This window comes from Cebidichthys violaceus, unplaced genomic scaffold (assembly GCF_023349555.1).
Source record: "Cebidichthys violaceus isolate CVI_PGR_0920_01 unplaced genomic scaffold, fCebVio1.0.p SCAF_19, whole genome shotgun sequence".
Classification (NCBI taxonomy): Eukaryota; Metazoa; Chordata; class Actinopteri; order Perciformes; family Stichaeidae; genus Cebidichthys; species Cebidichthys violaceus.
In genome coordinates this window covers 5,668,760-5,688,679 of record NW_027176361.1, presented here as the reverse complement: position 1 = coordinate 5,688,679, position 19,920 = coordinate 5,668,760, and the positions used below count along the sequence as shown (strand labels likewise).

The following is a 19,920-nucleotide window of genomic DNA, read 5'->3' as shown; positions in this document are numbered from 1 at the left end:
AGTGGTGGTAAGTAACTAAGTGCATTTACGACAGTGCTGTACTTGTACTGAGACAAATTGCCCTGTGGGAACAATATAATATATCGTATTGCATTGTATTGTACTTATGTACAAGGGGGTGATAATGAGGTTATTATTACAAAATATGATCAACAAATAAGATTATTATATATATATATATATATATATATATATATATATATATATATATATATATATATATTTGAGTACAATTTGGAATCCAGGACTTTTACTTGTGAGAGGATTTCTTCTCTGTGGTGTTGCTACTATTAAATAAATGATCCCTGTACTTTTTCCACCACTGTCTGCAGCGGAGCTTTTATTTATTATAAATATAAATTACTGTTACTTTTAATACTTTGGCCCATGCATCAAATTGTTAATACAAAATAAAATTAAATAGAAGAATCTGCCAGGGATAAATAAAAAATATTCTGATTATTATCAATTTCTGATTAGATTACAGGTCTTTGATGTTTTCCACGGGGTTGTTTTACTTGTGTGAATGTAGACATGTAACTCTAATGTACACTGGAAAAGTGCCAGAACGCTAATAAGATTAATTGAGACCACTGGGGCACACCATTGTGTAAAACTATCATTCAACTAATTATATTAACAATAGAGTCATTAGTGAGATTATATAGAGCCACATCAGTGCATGACATCAAAGTCTAACATCAGCCCCCAGAGACACAGAGAGAAATCTCTACAGGCTGCACTTGCAACATCATTAACAACGTGGTGAAGGTGGTTAGGGATGGGCAGACTGGGTGTGTTTTTTTCTGCTGATATAGAAGATATATTAAACAGTAATTGCATCTGTTTTAATTATGGTGGCAGGTTGAAGTGGCATCACAGCGACAGTCTAGAGTACAAATTGTATCAGATGAGCTTAATGAAGAGTCAAAGTACAAACTGTCTTTATTGACAGCAATAAGAAAGGATTATGGGTTGGCAGACTCGGCAGTAATCAGACTCTATCATTACTTTTTAACAACATTTACAGTCTGAGAAACATTGCAAAACGCATCATTTATGTTATGTAATTGTAATAGTATGACATTAGCATTCCCACCCCTGCAGTCATATTTGAAGTAGACTCTTAAGGACAACCTAACTAGACTATTTCAATGTTTACCCATCGTGTAGTGACACCCCAAACATTACAGCTATTATTTCAATGCCTATGTGTTACTGAACATTGAAAGCTCATTAATCAGACAAATTGAGCACGGAAATTGTGTCGCCCCCCCCCCCCCCCCCCCCCATAGATTAATCCTCCAACCATTTTATAAACAACATCCATCATGCTATGTGAGACAAACTACACTCATTCATCTGTGGATCTTTGTTTCTAAAGGCTTTTTAACCATGCAGCATGCGAGAGAAATAGAACATGTATGTATGTATGTATGTATGGGTGGATGGATGGATGGGTGTGTGTGTGTGTGTGTGTGTGTGTGTGTGTGTGTGTGTGTGTGTGTGTGTGTGTGTGTGTGTGTGTGTGTATGGATATATGGATGTATGTATGTATATGGATGTATGTATGTATGTATGTATGGGTGGATGGATGGATGGGTGTGTGTGTGTGTGTGTGTGTGTGTGTATGGATGTATGTGTATGTATGTGTGTGTGTGTATGGATGGATGGGTGTGTGTGTGTATGGATGGATGGATGGATGCATGTATGGATGGATGGATGTATGCATGTATGTGTGTGTATGTATGTATGTATGTATGTATGCATGTATGTGTGTGTATGTATGTATGTATGTATGTATGTGTGTGTGTACGTATATGTATGGATGTTTCTTTCTATAACATATTTGATTTCTCTGTGTAATTCAACTGCCCCTCTGCTAATGCTGTTACATTAAAGCACCAAAGTAGTTGTCATTCAGTTTGTGTCCTTGGACAATGGGGCACTATCGCTGCATTCTTGAGAGAAAAAGCTGTGTACTCGGAGCTGGACTGCTGGACATGGACACTGAGAGAATACTGAATACATTGTTCACACATCAAGTCCTCACAGTCATCTCAAGACTCCACTTTAAAGAGCGGTGCCAGTGTTGTTTTATAACACGCCTTTTCTCATTTCTCAAATTGACAAGTAACAGGTTTGACTGTATTCTATAACATTTCAGGCATCCATTGATTTCCATCAATTTCTGTACAATGTAAAAATCGAAACAATAAGGCAGTTGAAATGTCTACAAATCCACTACTGAGCAAACTCTTTCCACTGATGAAGACCATGTGATACAGCTGAAAGCCTCAGAAAAGCATAAGCTGTGGGATGGGTTTGTCAATATATGACAAACTTTTAAAATCAATTTGTGCTTAAACTACATCACCACGCAATGAATGCAGACTTCACAGATGTATGAATCACACAAACATTTAAAAAATAAAGAGACAAGTGTCTGCTAATGGATTTTCTTACACATACAGATTACGAATGTTTATGGTGTTATAAATTTGCAAACACTTGGACTTATATGGTCTAACTTTCTCTTCTGGACAAATGTAAAGTTTCCAGTCTTCTTTTTAAATACTGGGCCACTACTCATTGTAAGGAAGCCAGCTCAAGCTGTCAGTGTCAAATAGAAAGTCCTTTAGGACTCATTTTCATGCCAGGCACAAACAGGGCCACCGAGAAAAGATGGAGGAACAGAAAGGGGCTCAGTTGGGTCACTGCCAAGGGCAGCCGTTAAAGCAGCCCACTCATTTTTCCCCCCCGTCCTCACCTGCAGAACAGTGCCACAGTGTTTAACTGCGCCAGACTAACTGAGAGAAGTTGCCCTCAACTTATTTATCTGTGTATCCTCGAGGTCGTGCGGCAGTCGCCCTGCGTTTGACACAGTCTGTAAAAGGCCACATCAGCAGACAGATAATCTGTGAGATAAAGAAGAGAGTCTTCCGTGCCAGTTCGGGGGGGGGGGATCTGGTAGGGAGAAGGGAGGGGGGTATATAAAGGGAGGCCAACGGGCATTCGCAATCCCACGGTCTGCCTGTGCCTCATCACCAGCTGCCTTCAACCCACAGCAAGCCTGCAGTCATGACGTTCAACGGAACCTGGAAGGTCGACCGCAGCGACAACTATGACAAGTTCATGGAGCAAATGGGTGAGTGTGTGTGTGTGTGTGTGTGTGTGTGAGAGAGAGAGAGAGCCTGAATGGGTCACAGAAGTCATGTTGTACTTCAGCTCCATTTTTCTGCTGAGTCTGGCCTTCTGATCTAATTCATGAGAGCAACGCATGTCACCGTGTCATGTGTTTCCATGTAGTTTGACATTGCTGTGTGAGTATTACACCGAGCAGCGAGGTGTTGATAAGCTGGAGGTGTTTATGGTGCTACCTATAATAATAGCAGTAGCTAAATAAAGATCTTTCTTTGGACTTGGACACAGTCGAATAGACTTGGAAAGCGGACTATAGTGAAGACTGTATTTCTTTTCTGTTTAAGGTATTAATATCGTGAAGCGAAAGCTGGCAGAGCACGACAACCTGAAGATCACCATCGAGCAGACCGGGGACAACTTCCACATCAAAGAGTCCAGCACCTTCCGCACTAAAGACATCGACTTCACCCTGGGCGTCCTGTTCGACTACAGCCTGGCCGACGGCACTGAAGTCTCAGTGAGTGAGCTAAAGTGGTTTCAGACACGATTAAACCAACAGCAGCAGGTCCATTTCAACGCAACGACGAATGGTTTACTTAAGGAAAGAATCGCTTTTAAAAAAAAAAGTTTGATGGATTTAAATGGGGAAAGTGCAAAACAAGCCAACTAAAGCCAATGGAAAAGTTCCAGTGAATAATTATTCTACAGTGGATATGTAGAGCTGAAATGAGGGATTGACTGAATATGGAAAATACCATCAAAACTAAACAAATGTTACCAATGATGATGCAAATATACACAAATGTAACACAACATAAGAGGAGCATCAAAGAGCTTCTATGTATATTTTTAACCAGGGTTCGTGGGAGATGGAGGGTGACGTGCTGAAAGGCAAATTTACCAGGAAAGACAACAGCAAGGTCCTGACCACCACCAGGGCTCTGGTGGGAGGAGAGCTCGTACAGGTCAGTAGATCAAGATGTATTTCATCAATAATATGCAATATGCTCATTTGTTTTGTTTCCATAAAGTAACACGCCTCTCTTTTTTCAGAGTTACAACTATGAGGGAGTGGAGGCCAAGAGGACTTTCAAGAAGCAGTAACCTTGTGTCTAAAGTTCATATTTTATTTTTATATAGACGACACAACATAGATCTGTATTGTTGTTTTTTTTCTAACAATGAGACATGGCTAAGTCAAGTGTGTTCTACGTCATACAACTCACAAATATGGTGACATTTTCCAGAGTACTGAGAGACGAATAGCTTTCCGAAGTGTCCAACTGTAAGTAGCAATGAAAAAAAAGGTCTGGAAACCTAAATAACTTGAATCAAACCGAGAAAAAGTGGAATAAACAGGTAATGATTGTTCAATTTAAAGATATCCTACTTAAACTTTACTTAACTACATGCAGCTGGGCAGGCAGGTGAACAAAATCCGATAATCAACTGAAGTATTTAGTGTGAGGCATGACGACGACTAAAGGAGAGTATAACAGAGAGAAAAACATCCGTCACCATGTCAGCGTAATGTGCCTTAGAGAATCTTAGCAACCAGTCTCCAAAGACTCTTGTGGTATCTAGCCATGCAGATAGTTTGGGTTTTTCTCTGCCAAGATTTTTATATAATTGTCTCTGAGATTTATATTGCCACCCAACTACAAAAGAGGAGAACGGCATTTTGTTTGTGTTTCTTCCTGCATTGAAAGGTGTCATTTAAAAAAAATTCAACCGCAGCTTGTCTTTTCAGAAGCCATGTCCCAGTTGCTCATGATAATCCACAGAGCACGTTGCCTACAGTTTTCAGAGGGAACTACTTCATTGGTACGATGTAGTTCCAGTGAAAGCTGTCCATGTGTTGTGGATTATCCAAGGCAACGGGTGCTTTGTTTCTGGAGATACATGCTACTGTACCTTTTTTTTAAATGTCATTTTCAACACTGTGAGCAACGCCAAAGGAAATCCTTCCACCTCCACAGTATTAGGGTGGACGCATAAATCCTAGACATGAATACCTCAAAATCTGGGCCAAAAAAATACCAAAAATATCAGCATGAATAGTTCCAGCTGGAGTAAGGATGGACCACAGCTACTTAAACTTGACTTCAGTGTGCTTTTAACTGCATCAAACAACCACATATCATCCCACACTGGACTGCATCATTGTGATGGGAAGCAGTGCAATAACGACCCCACACAACATGACATGTGTCTATTTGCACTAATGGTTCTTATATATTGTATTGTCTGTAACAATTAAACAATTTTCATGAATCACTTGTGCCTTGGCGTTATTTTAAAGTCATTTTAAAGAGGCAGCATGTAGGATTTAGAGGCATCTAGTGGTGCAGTTTCGGATTGCAACCGACTGAATACTCCTCCACTTTCCAAGGCCGAGGTTTCGTGTGCAAAACGGTTCAGGACCTTCGCACGCCTACTTCAGGAGCAACGGAATTCAGGGGTTTTGCACTCGGCAGTAATTTAACCGTAATTTCACAAGCGTATCGGAGAACTGTCATGATCTTCAGTTAACTTAAAAAAACAAAAAGGCCTTCCCCAGACCCAGTGTTTGATTTGCTCATTCTGATCTTCAGTAGAAACATTGATGTTGCAACATGGCGGGCTTCGTGAAGAGGACGCGTTCCCTTTGTAGATAAGAAGAGCTCATTCTGAGCTCATGAAAGCACGATTCTTAGGTTCAGGGGATTATACACTAATACAATCATAGTTTTAGATATTATATACCATTGCTGCCTCAAACCCCTTCACACTGGCCCTTTATTGAATGAATGAATATTAAAGTTTAACTGTTGCTCCAAAGGTCTACAAACTCATGTTGCCTCTAGGCCAGATAAGTCAACTTTTATTGAGTGATTAAGATAAAAAAATAATCCTGTCTTGTGATGACATTTTATGAGCATGATAAGTTCATACGCTGTTTTGATTAAGGGAAGGATAACATTACTTCAGCATTACAGACGCCGCTTTAAAGTCCCTCCAACATAGCCTGAGCGCAGTCCGGTCACATGATGACAGCAGGGTCTCGTGCTGTCATGTGCTGGCCTTTGGGTGCTAGGGAAATGAGGATTCCTCACATGATGATGATGAAGGACATGTTTTTTTCTTTGCAATGGTGAGAGGAAAATAAAAGTATATGCACTGAGCATCTCTGACCACAAGAGGGCGACATGTTTCTACTTTTACTTTAGAGTCGAACCATTAGATACTTCAGCACAGAATGAAAGTTGTAAATGTATTTTTAAAACTCTTTTGGATTGTGGATTATGAGTCCTCACTAAGTGCTCCTCAGCAGTTTTTAACCAAATATTATTGAAGCCCATTTGTGCCAGGAAGAGAAAAAAAAGTAGATGAAAAGTAGTTGTAAAAACATATAAATGCTCAGTGTACATCAACATTTTTATTTACTAAGATGTCAAAATGTTGGCTCAACAATGAGATTTTTTGATCATGAGAAACTTTTCATCTATTTACATTTTTTTCTGGCAGAAATGTGCTTCCATACAAGAGGGTTAAGATCTATATCACAATATGTACGACAATATTTTACATGATCAATATACAGAGAACTGGTGTTTCATTGTAATACATCACATCAGACAAATGTCTTCACTATCGAGCCCTACTGTGTGTCTTTTTTTGCTGGATTTATAAAAAAGCCATTGCAAAATTTAAAATAGACCAGAAGATATCTTCCAAGCACACTTGATAACTAATAAAGAGTAAAGGTGTCACCCCTACGGAGGCCCATCTAAACCTGGACACCCTGAGATGACGTCCCCCCCCCCCCCCCGAGGCCTGAGTGGCACCGTCTTTCATGGAGGTATAAACCCACCGCGCTAAGGGCTAATCTGGTAGAGGCGGGGCTGCTTTGAACACCGGTTCACCCCTGAATCCACCACAGGGAGTGGAGTCCTCTGAGACCCCTCAGATGCTGTGAGCCTGCAGATTTTAGTGCAAGGAGAAATGGGTTGGTGGGTCTCCTTGCTTTGCGTTTGGATCTGCAGTCCGAAATGACTCTTATGCTTTCCATCTCAGCAATAGTTTTTAACAAGGTTGTAGTTGTGTCCAGTCTTACAGTTAATAGCAGATGTGCTTTGGCATACATCCATTCATCTTTGAACAATCCACATGCATACAGTACATTTAGTGTATACAGATGATTACTGACATCAGGATGTACAGTGTTCTTTTTACTCCAGCACACGTTTTTTTTACACTGGTAGTTACTGTTAAATTGGCATTGGTGGAAAGTAACAATGTACATTTACTCAAATACTGTACTAAAGGACAATTTTTGACATTATATAGGGTTGTACATTTATTTCACATATTAAATTACTAAATCGTTTTCAGATTAGGATTTTGACACTATCATAGATTAAAGTACCTAACTGTATATGAAAGAAATAGTTAAATTTAGCTCCACCTTAATAATCCATAGCGCTAAGGCCATTCTGCATGAGTAGGCTACTTCAATTTTTACTTTTACTTAAGTAAATTATGTGAGCACTTCTTCTTCCACATAGATTTTGCACTTAAAGTGGATTAAATGTACGAAATAGGTTCATAATTCCTACAGTTTGAACACACCACGAGTGTAAACAGCAGTTAAAAGTGTTTTGAATGCAGAACCTCTACCTGTAATGGTATATTGTACATTGCGGTATTGCTACTTTTACCAAAATAAAGGATCTAAATACTTCTCTCAGCCCTGATTATGGGAACAGTGTCCTGTGTACTGTAGATGAATCCTGTAATGTGTCTTCATTACCATTGGGTGGCGCTGTCGAGCCCTTTATCTTCCGAGAGAAAGGGCCTTTGGTTGTTCTATGATGTCATCCTCAGTCAAGTTATCATATGACACGCACCCTATTTGTACAGACAGACACACACACACACACACACACACACACACACACACACACACCTACATAATTATTGGATCTCTGCTCAGATTATTAAAACAATATCTCTATGTACTTATCCAAGGAGTAGACTGAAGCAACATGAAATCAGTGAGAAACAGGGAAGTCGTGGGAGCGTTAGCCCTCAGTGTTTTGATTGCTGTGAGACTGAGGGAGCAGGGGCCCGCTCAAGGGAGATAGAAGTCGTGGATGAGCGAGGAAGAGGAGGAGGAGGAGGAGGAGGAGGAGGAAAAACAGTGAGAGGTGGACAGAGAAAAGACAGAGAGTGAGAATGAGGGGAGCGAAGAGAGGACAGTGGAGGGAGAAAACACTCCTCGCTCTCCATCACCCCCCACACCTGCTGTGAAATCAAATTCACTGACTCACTCTGAAGTCTTCAGCTCATCTGAAAAGTGTAACGATCACAAAAGACACCAACAGCGCGGTGGGGAGGGTCGGGGCTTTTGGTTGGGAAAGCTTTCCAGGAAGACAGAACCCCCCTAATGGCCAATCACTGTTTAGACAATGACTGTGCAGACAAATGAGTCACCAGTTAGTCAGCGCTGCATACTCTATCTGAACCTTTTCAAATGCCTCGAGACTTGGGCATTATATAGGATATCAGCCGCTGCACATGCTCAGAAGAGACTTTTACCAAACGTGGGAATACGGAAGTGTTATTATTATGAAAAGTACGGTATGTATGAAGATGATGAATTCCCAGTTAGACATCAAGTTTAAGAAAAAAATGATCAGACTGTTCACTGTGGTCTTATTGATAATATTAGATAATCTAGATGTATCATTGGTAAAACAACCAAGGTGCAAGATCCGAAGTTGGGAGCATTTTGATTGTTTCTCAACGGTTCTCAACATGTCGTAAGTGAGCCAAAAAACGCAGTGTGCTTGTTTGACGAGTTTCAGTTCACAGCTCTCACTTTGGCTATAAAAGGGCCGGGTGGATCGCAGCACCCCCCACAGGACTCACACAGCTGTGAGCCTTCTCCAAGTTCACAAAACACATGCAGACTGGACGGCCCCCATGACCCCACCAGCCCTGCCAGGGTAAAGAGCTGGTCCGCTGTCCTCGGCCAGGACGGAATCCGCATTGCTCCTCCTGGATCTGAGCTTCTACAATCAGTCGGAGCCTCCTTTGCAGCACTTTAGAATAAACTGCCCCAGGGAGGCTGAGCGGTGTGATTTTAAAAACAATTTGAAAAAGGGGAAATCACTCATTGGTTGAACTGCTTACAATATAGAAGATAAAATTGCGACAAAAGGTCACAAGAAGACGTTGTTTCAAAAACTTTTGGAACTGGAGGTGGTCAATGTTTCACCGCAGTGGGCAAAGCGACACAGCAGATAGGGAAATTAATACAAAATGGGGGGCTCCATCGTTCAGTGCCAAGCAAAAACAGACACATTTCAGCAAGGACATTTAGTCTGGCACGCCGCGGCTGGAAGAGGACGGTTGAAACGGGACAGAAACACCTCTTTAATGGACTCGTCAAAGGGAGTAACACCATTACAAAGTGTTGCCAGTCGGGCGTATGCATGCATGCACCCAGATGAATATCTCCCCTCGCCCCCCACGCATGCTCACACAGGCGCTTTTATCCCCCACTTTACTCCACTCTTGACACCCTGCCTGTAGCCCCTCCGGGCACAAGACTGGAGCGCGCGTCATGTGAGAAGCCGCTGCGTGTCACCCGGTGTGACCGAGCACACAGAAGAGAGCTGAGGCCGCAAAGACAGTTACTGAAATTGGCTTTGGTCTCGGTCTCAGGAGTAGCCAGCTCCTGGGTTAGGCGGGCTATTCTTATAGAGGGCAGTGAGAGGGCTCCAGCTCCCCTGGTACACAAACCACTTTATAGGATCCCACATCATGTTTTGATGTGGGGGAGGTGTTATCCAATGACAAGTGTGAGGGAAAGGAAGAGGAGCCTTACGCAGGTGGATTTCTTTGTGGGTAAAAAAAAAAAAAAGTTGTAAGTGCAGTCAAAACGTGAAAAATGGAAGTATTAATTCTCTTAGAATATGGAGAGACAAGACTGCCAACAGGAACCGATCAGTTGGTGGAAAAAAAGAGGAAAGCTTTTTCACCTTTAATACGTTAACATAAATCAAATCTTTAAACTACGATTTCTACTTAGCTCACACACACACACACACACACGTTTTATGGATTGGTGGTTAAAGAATTATACTGATATTTCTGTTTACTCTTTGAGTATTCATGTAACTCATAAAAGATTTGATGATGTAATCATTTATATTTTTGGCTGATTTGATTTTTTTTAAGAGCCGTTTGTCAGTTTGGTTTGGTTTGAAAAAACACACAAAAAAAAAACTTAAAGCAAGCCCAATCACATTCATAAAGATGAAATAACGACTGCAGGGATGACGTCAATCTTTAATGGCAGACGGCCTGAAATGTCTTCATTTAACATTTTCATAAAAACTCATTTTGATCACCTTTTTTTTTTTTTTTTGGTTTCAAACAAACAAACGCTCTGCAATTCACTGAAATACAGTTTCTCCTTACAGCGGCTAAAGTACATAAATATCAACAGTACTGTATGCATTAAGAAAAAGAAAAGAAGAACACACACACATGCCGTGAACATGCACAGAACACACAGGTACGCACATGGTATACTGAAACCAATGACAAAGGGAGGGATCATCATATCAATTTCCAGGAACTTCTGTACCGTACTGCTGGCAAAACACAAAAAGATCCATTCGTTCAAAGATTCTCTCTGGATTTCACAGTGAATTATGCAGGTAAAACCGTATTCATATATCAGATACAAACACAAAAAGAAGCTCTAGAAAATTACCAAATGAATATACAATTAAACTTACAGTAATACTTACACTGAATTATATAATGGGCATCTTCTAACTTTAAAAACATAATACCCATAAAAACACACACACACACACACACACACACACACACACACACACACACACACACACACACACACACACACACACACACACACACACACACACACACACACACATCTTATAAATACTTGTTCTAATAAATTTGGTGCCACACTTGGCTTAAAAAATGTCTGTAAAAGCAAGAACTGCTCCAGAAAATCAGTTGACATGATGTGCATATTATTATTATTATTATTATTATTCATTACAAACACTGACTATATGATTCAACCACTCCAATATCATTGTACACACCTGGGCTAAACATTGCAGGGAAAATTGTTTTTCTTGCCGTTTTTCCGTTTTTGATCGTCACGTCACTGAAATGTGACTTGGCCTCATCAGAAAAGTACAAGAGTCACTGTTTGTTTTCGTACGAATGCGACATGAATGAGGATTTTGGCGTCAAAATGTCACAGGAATATGATCACTCGATGATATGTCAAACAGCATAAGACGTTATTGCGGGCCCAGAATACACACGATTACAAAAGATTTTTTGTTTTTTTTTCCACACTCCAATCATCACTATGTAAATTTACAAAAGCAAGTTGAATCACGTTGGCTCCCTAAAAATAGACAAAAGAGACAAATTGCTTAAAGTGAATATCCTTTCAGATGCAGAGTGGCTCTTTGGAGTGACACCAAAAGAGACATGCAGCAAAAATAAAGTCACACTTCATAAGAAATCAGACTGAGGACTACAAAGCAGTCAAAAACGGAATAATTCCACTAGCCTAGATAGCTCTCCAGTGTAAAATAAAATGCCTTTGGTCTTTTGTTTCTCGATACTGTGCTGCTGTCCTCCTGCTACACAATGAAGGAGCAAATTCCTTATTATAGCAGGGCTCAGTTTGCCATGTGCTGCAGTCTCTGGTGTAACTCTACCTTCACCGGCGATGGCTCATTCTTGTCAATGCCTCTTTTTTTTTTAACACATCTGATTACCTCGAACTGCAAAATGACGGGCGGGATCAGGTGCGTTTTTCACACATTGGCTGCAACCAAAGCACATCAGACAAAGGACTAATATGTTTGCTTCATCAGGTAAAGACGCCACACAAAGACACACACACACATGAGCAACCCTAAAACCACACAGTATGTAGAAAAGACTAAAGCAAACCCACAGGACTGCTTTGGTATAGCAGGGCGACTTACCATTTTATAATGGCACAAAACAGGAAGGGCGAAAAAAAAAAAAGAAAGTGTGAAAATTTCTCACACACTTATCACAACATGAACCAATCAAACAGAACCATTTCAAACAGTCTTGATTACAAAAATACTTTTTTGTATTTCTTTAAAATATCTAGAAATGTACAGCATTGTTTTTTTTCTCACTTTTTTTTGTTGCAAAGTCATGCTTCAACATGTATTTAATAATCATAATAACATTAATATGAATGATATACAGAATAGTAATAATTATAGTCGTATAATAACGTTACCCGGCAGCGCTTTAGACACACTTCTGTACGTCTGGCCGTGCGCAGTGACTGCATCAAATGTGTTCGCACTCCTCTGGTGGGCTGCCTTTACACTTGCATATACAGAATGCACAGCAAGAGACCTGCTAACGTTAGACAGGCGATGCAGTCGACTGGTTAACAAAGGGTGTGTGTGCGCCTTTGCCGTGCACGCCCCGGTACCTTTCATGGAGGTGTCAGAGGAGGTGTAGCCGAAGCGCTGCCGGTAAATCTTGAGTATGTAACAGTATAAAAAAAGAGTTGGAAGGACTTGGGGGGAGGGAGGGGGGGGGGCTCGATGTGTGATGGAGGCTGGGGTCTAGAATGTCCTGAGGCCCAAGAGGCTGCTGCTGCCTAAGAGAGAGAGGGAGAGAGACACAAGGAACGGGGTGAGGTTTCCATGGTCACCGCACACGAACCTTGTACACTAATGAAAACACAGGGGATCGTGCGGGAACTGTTGCACGACACAAACACATCTGCACGCCCATAAAATCACGCGCACCATAGGTAGGCACACAAACACCGAAGCACACACACACACACACACACACACACACACACACACACACACACACACACACACCGAACGCGTTGCTTGTTTTCCCCTCAATTTTCTCGCGCTTGCCTTCCAGAAGCCAAGACCACACACACTTTTATCCCCAACACATTTATAACACTGTGATTGTGGGTTTGTTTTCAAAACATCTTCTGTTGAGCAAAAACCTGAAACATACACAGATGAAAGTCGACACGCTGTCAATACGGCTTGGTGCTGCTGTGTATTCCAGCACATGTCTTTGGCAGTACAATACAATCCCCCCCTCCCCCCCCCACACCCTCCCACCCCCACCACAAAAATAAAATAATAAATCTGGGCTTTCACAGCCTCTTCTACAAATCTACAATTTCATATCAGACACTGTGCCAGAAGTGAGAGGCGAGGTGAGATTTACACCTTTAATCCGCGCTCGCTGGGATCAGCGGTCATGAAGTCCGAGCCGTAAAACTCACCGACGGTACGCTGCTCCGTGAGCTGGAGTCAGGTCAGTCCTGCTTTCTAATTGGATACGAGAGGCAATCAGCAACGCCCGTCACAGCCGGCCACGGCCACCATCACACATCAGGAACCTGAGGACCCAAAAGAAGGCGGAGTTTTACTGAATCGAACAAGCTGCAACAGAACCTTGACTTCTAGCGGCGTGTTCTTGTTGTGTTGATTCAACGTGGATTGTTTAAAATGTCTGTTATTGCATTTGACCACTATATATTCATGATTTATAAGGGATAAAGACAGGGTAATACAATGCAACCTTCGCCAGCTTTTGCCATATCCGTCAAACTCAAAAGCTGCACTCAAACGAGACACAGCCTCACAATGTAAAGCTTCTTCGGCGCTGTTATGGCAAAGTACAGCTGTGTGTAGCTTTAAAAGGGATGTTGGATTCAAAAGAGGGAAAAAAAAGAAAATCCAAAAAAAAATCCAAAATCAAAGAAGAACCTATATCATGATATTTAGTCCCTAATACGAGCTCCACAAACACTGGATTGCTACACTTCCCACAAAGCAACTTGAGCTTTCATTTGATGCTCTCTGTCTGGTAAACGGCCACACCTTTTAAACTTCACACACACACAGTTTCGTAATGCAGGCTTTCTGTAAAGGTGCAGTCTTTATGCTCACGCCAAGATTACTCAAGCGATGTCTCTAAAGTCATTTTCTCAGACTCATCAAAGCTCCTCCGCAGCCACAGAAGACATTATAAAACTCTTTCCTCAGGATGTGTAGCACACACTCTAACTACGGGGACTACCCCCCTTTTTAAAAAGACTGTTTTGCAAATTCTTTCAAGCTCAAAGTCCAACTGTGACAAACAGGATGTTGGCTGACAATAGTCTTAAATACTTATGTTGAACTGCTGCCTAACAACCATATCTCCCATGATCCCTTTCCACCACAACTCCACTATCCGCAACACCAGCAGACCGAAGAGAAAGGTCAACCCTCCGACCCCCCTGCACCCACCCCCAGATGTATCACCAAAAATAGACATGTCTTGGAGGCCCGTGGTAACTTGGGTTCGGGGAGAGGGGGACTCTTTGGAACAATAAACAATTAGTAAACCAAACATGACCGTAAGAGAAAGAAACAGAGAGGCTGTTGCAGGCAATGACGGGGAGACGGGTTGGGAACCGTTCCCCGATCAGAGAACAGTGCGTTTTTGGAAGGGGCACGGCTGGCCTAGCTAATGCCCTGTTGCGCGTTCAATCAAGGATGAGGGAATCGATGCGTTATACAGCCGCTCGGCTAAGCTAACGCGGCGCATACTTCCAGACCACCATATTTGTTCTGGCTGAGACGCCAAGGTTAAAGATTGGGTTGATCATTGAACATGTCTGTGCGGATTAGGGAACGGTTTAGTGATTCGCGAGCTTAATGTGTTACATCCAATAACTCGGCCCAGGCGAATAATGTGAGATAGGTAAACAAGTAGTGTTTGACAATGTGGGAGGTGACTCGGTTTCTCATGAATGTGTGCACTGTTTCCTTTTTTTTTTTTGGTTTTCAGCTAGCAAGTGTTCCAGTGTGTGCTATCAGTGATCATTGATCTCATGCTGCAAATGAAGAGAGATGTTGTATATCCATCATTTGAGAGCGCTTTGCTCCACAGTCTGTAGTCGTTGTTAAAGGACCACAAACTAGTTCAACCCATTTACGACAAATCCCTTATAGCACACTTATGAAATATATGGTTGCCAGGTTGTGAAAAACCCCATTGGATGGAATCTTTTCTATTTGGAAATAATCCTGCTACGGATGTCGGTATTCCGTTAACAAATGCTTCAATTATTGAACTATAGTTTAAATTTAATACATTAACAGATACAGCACTTGTGTTATTTTCAGAAAGAAGAGGATTTGTGAAAATGCATATTTGCCATTTCTATAAAATATCAGTAAAATCTCCCTTCAGAAAATTCTAAAGCTTTTTTTTTAATACAGTCCTGTAGTCATACTATTGACATTATATAGACACACTATCATATTGGTATCAATTGCGTACATGGTGATGGACTACACAACACAAGTGTGTTTTAAGAGTCTTCTCACCAATTTTCATGTCATGAGGAAAACAAGTCAAACCAACAACTGCCTAGAAGTGTAAAACTGAAGAGCCCATATTCAAGAATGGGCCGTGAAAATGCAAAGCGCACTCAATTTGTAATTCATTAGCTAAAACTTCCTACTAACACTGGTATGGCCCCTTTAAGATCTCTACCTGTGCAGCGCGGCCATGAAAAAGAGCCACATCTGAAGCCCCTTTAATCTGGAGAAAAGCCTTTAGGCCCTGGCTGTGTTTCTCACATACCAGCAATAGCTGCTGGAGCTGGGTGGTGATGAATGCAGCTGCTGACATGTATCTAGCTCCTGAGACCCAGTGCAGGGACAAGGCCACAGTGTTGCTATACTCTATGTGTGTGTGTGTGTGTGTGTGTGTGTGTGTGTGTGTGTGTGTGTGTGTGTGTGTGTGTGTGTTATGTGTCAGTAGGGGGGTGAAGGAATAAAGTCCCACTTCCTTATTAGAAGGGGCCCCAGCTGGCCCTCAACTCTCCAGTGGGAGTTAGTCCAACTTTGTACAGGAACCATTGGTTTTGTCGGGCTATTGGCCAAAAAGCTCCTCAGGGCAGACAGCCAGACACACACACACACACACACACACACACACACACACACACACACACACGTCTCTCTCAGGCTCACACACAGGCATGCATGCATGATACACATACACACTACACTCCCCCACCATGTCTTGTCAGATGGAAAATCCGGATTACCTTTGCCTGCAGTTCACTAGGCATTAATGTCCACTATTAGGTTGTCTTTGGATCTAGCTCTGTGCCGGAGCATGAATGTCAAATATAATTCTGCTTCACAAACATTCAGATGAATGACTAGCCTAAGCCTCCCGGGGTATTACAATAACAAAAAAAGTACAGTGTAATGTATTTTTAAAGAGTCAATAGTGCGTAGCGACCAGCTCCAAAATTGCATGAAGGGGAACTGCTGCAAATAAACTTTTCAAAATGGCAAACCCTTTGACAGGCAGGATGCCAGGTGATTAGGACAAGTCATTACCAGCGATGACTAAAAGACCCCTGAACACTTCCTCACTTTCAGCTGTTCACACACACACACACACACACACACACACACACACACACACACACACACACACACACACACACACACACACACACACACACACACACACACACACACACACACACACACACACACACACACACACACACACACACACGTCTCCCACGGTTCGACTTCCTAAGGCGAGCCACATACTCTGACCGTGAGCGGTCCCCGTTCGTCAGATGCCGAGACAAACACTGACCGACCACAAGCCTCTCAGGACTGTGGAGCTGGAAGCGTCTTTGATTTCCCATTGTGAAGGTCTGCTGTCACCCCGGACGCCTTTTCGGCACGAGTAACAATTCACAAGCGCTGCCTCTTTTTCAATGCGCACGACCCATTCACAGCGGACAGATTGTACAATAGCGGGCGCAACACAGACAGCTTCTCTCTGTAACCTCAGCTCAAGTGCATTCTTGTTCTCTTGCAGCTAAAAATTGTTTCAAAGTGTTTTGCAAGCGTTGTGCTTAGCGGATTGCACTGCACAAAAAAGTAACACCCTCGTCACAGCCCACATCAAGACATCAAGTAACTCTGTTTCTAACTTGACAGACAAGAAGGGCCAAAAAAAAACACAAGCGGTTTGTTTGCAAAGCTGCAAAACATCAGGGACAAACGGAGCAGCAAGGCTAACTGAACACTGACAGGTGACTGTCGGAAGTGACCAGCGCTTCTTTCTTTAATCATGGTTACCACACAGATACAGTGAATCATGAGGACCATTAGATTTGACTTTATATGTAGATTTACTTTGGAGATATAATGGCCGTGCTAATGGGGAATGGAAATAACTTATATTGTGGACCAATCTCAGATTTTCTACCAACGGAAAAGTTGTTGTTAGCTTTATTGACACGCAGTATCGTATGGTTAGCGAATGCCAAGAAGTCTGTGTTTTGGAAATTATATCTATATGTTGTTACTTACCTAAAGTGATATGTAGTTTTTTTTACATGTTGTTGTGTAGTTTTGGATGTAGTTTTAACACATCTCTCTATCAGTCTGAGATTCCTCCACCACAACACAATAAAGATGAATAAAATGACTGTGACCAATTCTCCAATGGTCCCGTTCTTACTAGAAAAAAGTAGTTCCAAAAAAACAGTTCACAGTGAGGTCTGTGGTTTTCTGGAGTAACACGAAGCTGCTGACTTATCGATAAGTCATTTTTCAATGCTATGACTAACACCAACAAAATCTCTCCCACCTCTCACCTCGATGGTACTGGGATGGCAGCAGAGATTTGAAAGACAGATATATTAAAACCTGGACTAACTAAAACAGATTAAGATTACTAAAATCTTTCTTTTAACGTTTGGATGACCAGAACCTTTTTGATTGTGTGCGCGTCGTTGTGTGTTTCGCCTGGGCCTGTACGCTGCACACTACATAATTTGAGTGTGTTGCTTATGTGTATACCTGCTGTAGTGGCCTGTAATTATCACAATATTCTGGCTGGATGTCTCAGCTTCACTTCACCCTCCACTGAGAGCCGGATGTGGGGATGTTGTTGTTTCATTGAGGGGCTAATATCCACTGGGGCAGCCTGACCGGCCAAATGACTTCCTCCTGGTTTGATAGAGGAGTAATTATTTCCTCAAAGCCCGTCCCTCCTCCACTCCCTTCCTCCTTTTACCCCCCTGACAGAGATGAAATCCCCCAAAACATCAAATTACTCAAACAGTTTTTTATTTATGTTTGTTTAGTGTTTAAAAATAGATAAGTCAGCAAAGATGAAGGGTTACAAGGGGACTACAGGACTAGCAGCAATCAACAGCTTGATGAATGTGAGCCTCCACGCTAGCCACCCACTCCCCATTCACTCCCTAAGGGCTCGGGAGAACATGTTTCTTCCTGTCCCGAGAGTTGGAGGGAGGTTACTGGTGACAGTGTGACTGGCGCCGAGTGCAAACAAACACAAACACACACACACACACACACACACACACACACACACACACACACACACACCCAGTCAGCCAACAGAGATACACAGACTAGCAGGGGATTTGTTGTGGGTTTGTTTTTCTACGAGCACAAGAGCGTTTGAGTTTGTCTGAGCCAGATGAGCGAGGCTCATGCGCAGTGTAGCTCACGCATGGTTATAGTTGCCTCATGTACTTATCTTAGCACTTATTAGAATCCAACTGCTCTATTTCCTGTCTGCAGCTCCAGTAAAAATGAATTCATCTGCAATTTATTTTAAATACAGCCCCATGGTAATCATTTTTTAATAAAGATTCATAAGAATGGCCCTTCCGGCAATAACCAGGTACCTCAGCAGATCATGGTGCATGTTCCACATTTACGACCTCTTGGAGCATCACATCCTCCGTCTCTTTCTGCCTTTATAATTCTCCACTGTGCACTTTGTCAGAATGCGGAAATGGCCAAAAAGGTTTTATGAATTAAAAAATGTATTTCATCCTGCCAGGGTTTGACAAAATGACAAACATTTCCTAATATCTGCTGTACATTACCAACATTATTACAGGACAATATTCAGTGTTTTTTTTTTTATTACGCGTACGCAATAATAAACTTTCCCTCACATACAAGTGCAATGAATATCAGGATCTGTGGAACCACTATGTTCCCTCTGATCCTCCGCAAAAACTACTCAGCATGTATGATCCTAACGAAGAACCAATTCAGTGTAGAAAAGGTGATTTTGTTCAGAAATCAGTTCATGATAAGTGGTGGAAGAAATATTCTGATCCTCTATTTAAAGCTGCACTAATCAATATATTTACATTAATGGCGGATGAAATGACGTACAATGTGAAAGGGCTCACTTATAGCGACGAACCCACAGATAATCATCATCCCTCAGCTCTACAGAGCATTTCATCATTTTCCAGCTCATCGTTTTATTTTTTCCACCTGCAAATTTACTGTTTGGGTTCACTCTTACCACTTTCATGTCTGTTTGCAGCGAAAAACGTTCCAATAAACCCAGCATCAAATGGTAGATAGAGTTAGTGACTAGATAATTATTAGCAGCTAAAAGAGCAAGATATCAAGATTAAGACATATTTAGAGTTAAGACTAAAACAGAGCTAAACTGAGAGTAAAACTGAGACTTAGAATGGTCAGCTCACCTGAAGCACGACTCCAAATGAACACGTTTATCACAGCATCATTAGGTGATAGTATGTCAATGTAGTGAAGTAAAAAGTACTTCTGAATAACAACTTAGCGAAGTAAAAAGGCAGCA

General features: G+C 41.7%; 2 protein-coding genes across 5 annotated transcripts in view; one reads left to right on the top strand and one right to left on the bottom strand.

Annotated features, from left to right (window-relative positions):
• The first annotated feature begins 3,015 nt into the window (after window positions 1-3,015).
• LOC137874599 (fatty acid-binding protein, intestinal-like) lies at window positions 3,016-5,418 on the top strand. The gene is made up of 4 exons (XM_068713368.1): window positions 3,016-3,148; window positions 3,489-3,661; window positions 4,002-4,109; window positions 4,198-5,418. Exons 1-4 carry the CDS (start codon window positions 3,082-3,084, stop codon window positions 4,246-4,248), a joined length of 399 nt encoding a protein of 132 aa, XP_068569469.1. The 5' UTR covers window positions 3,016-3,081; the 3' UTR covers window positions 4,249-5,418.
• A 5,052-nt stretch (window positions 5,419-10,470) lies between these two features.
• The window catches only part of LOC137874598 (RNA-binding protein with multiple splicing-like), a 32,831-nt gene continuing 23,381 nt past the window's right edge, over window positions 10,471-19,920 (bottom strand). For all 4 annotated transcript variants that reach the window (XM_068713363.1, XM_068713364.1, XM_068713366.1 and 1 more), the window contains 2 exons: window positions 13,508-13,624; window positions 10,471-12,847 (listed from right to left, as the gene is read on the bottom strand). Coding sequence is in view for 2 of the 4 variants with exons in the window: in XM_068713366.1 (XP_068569467.1) it covers window positions 13,588-13,624 (37 nt within the window). In the remaining 2 variants the exon portion in view is untranslated. The remainder of the gene's footprint in view (window positions 12,848-13,507; window positions 13,625-19,920) is intronic.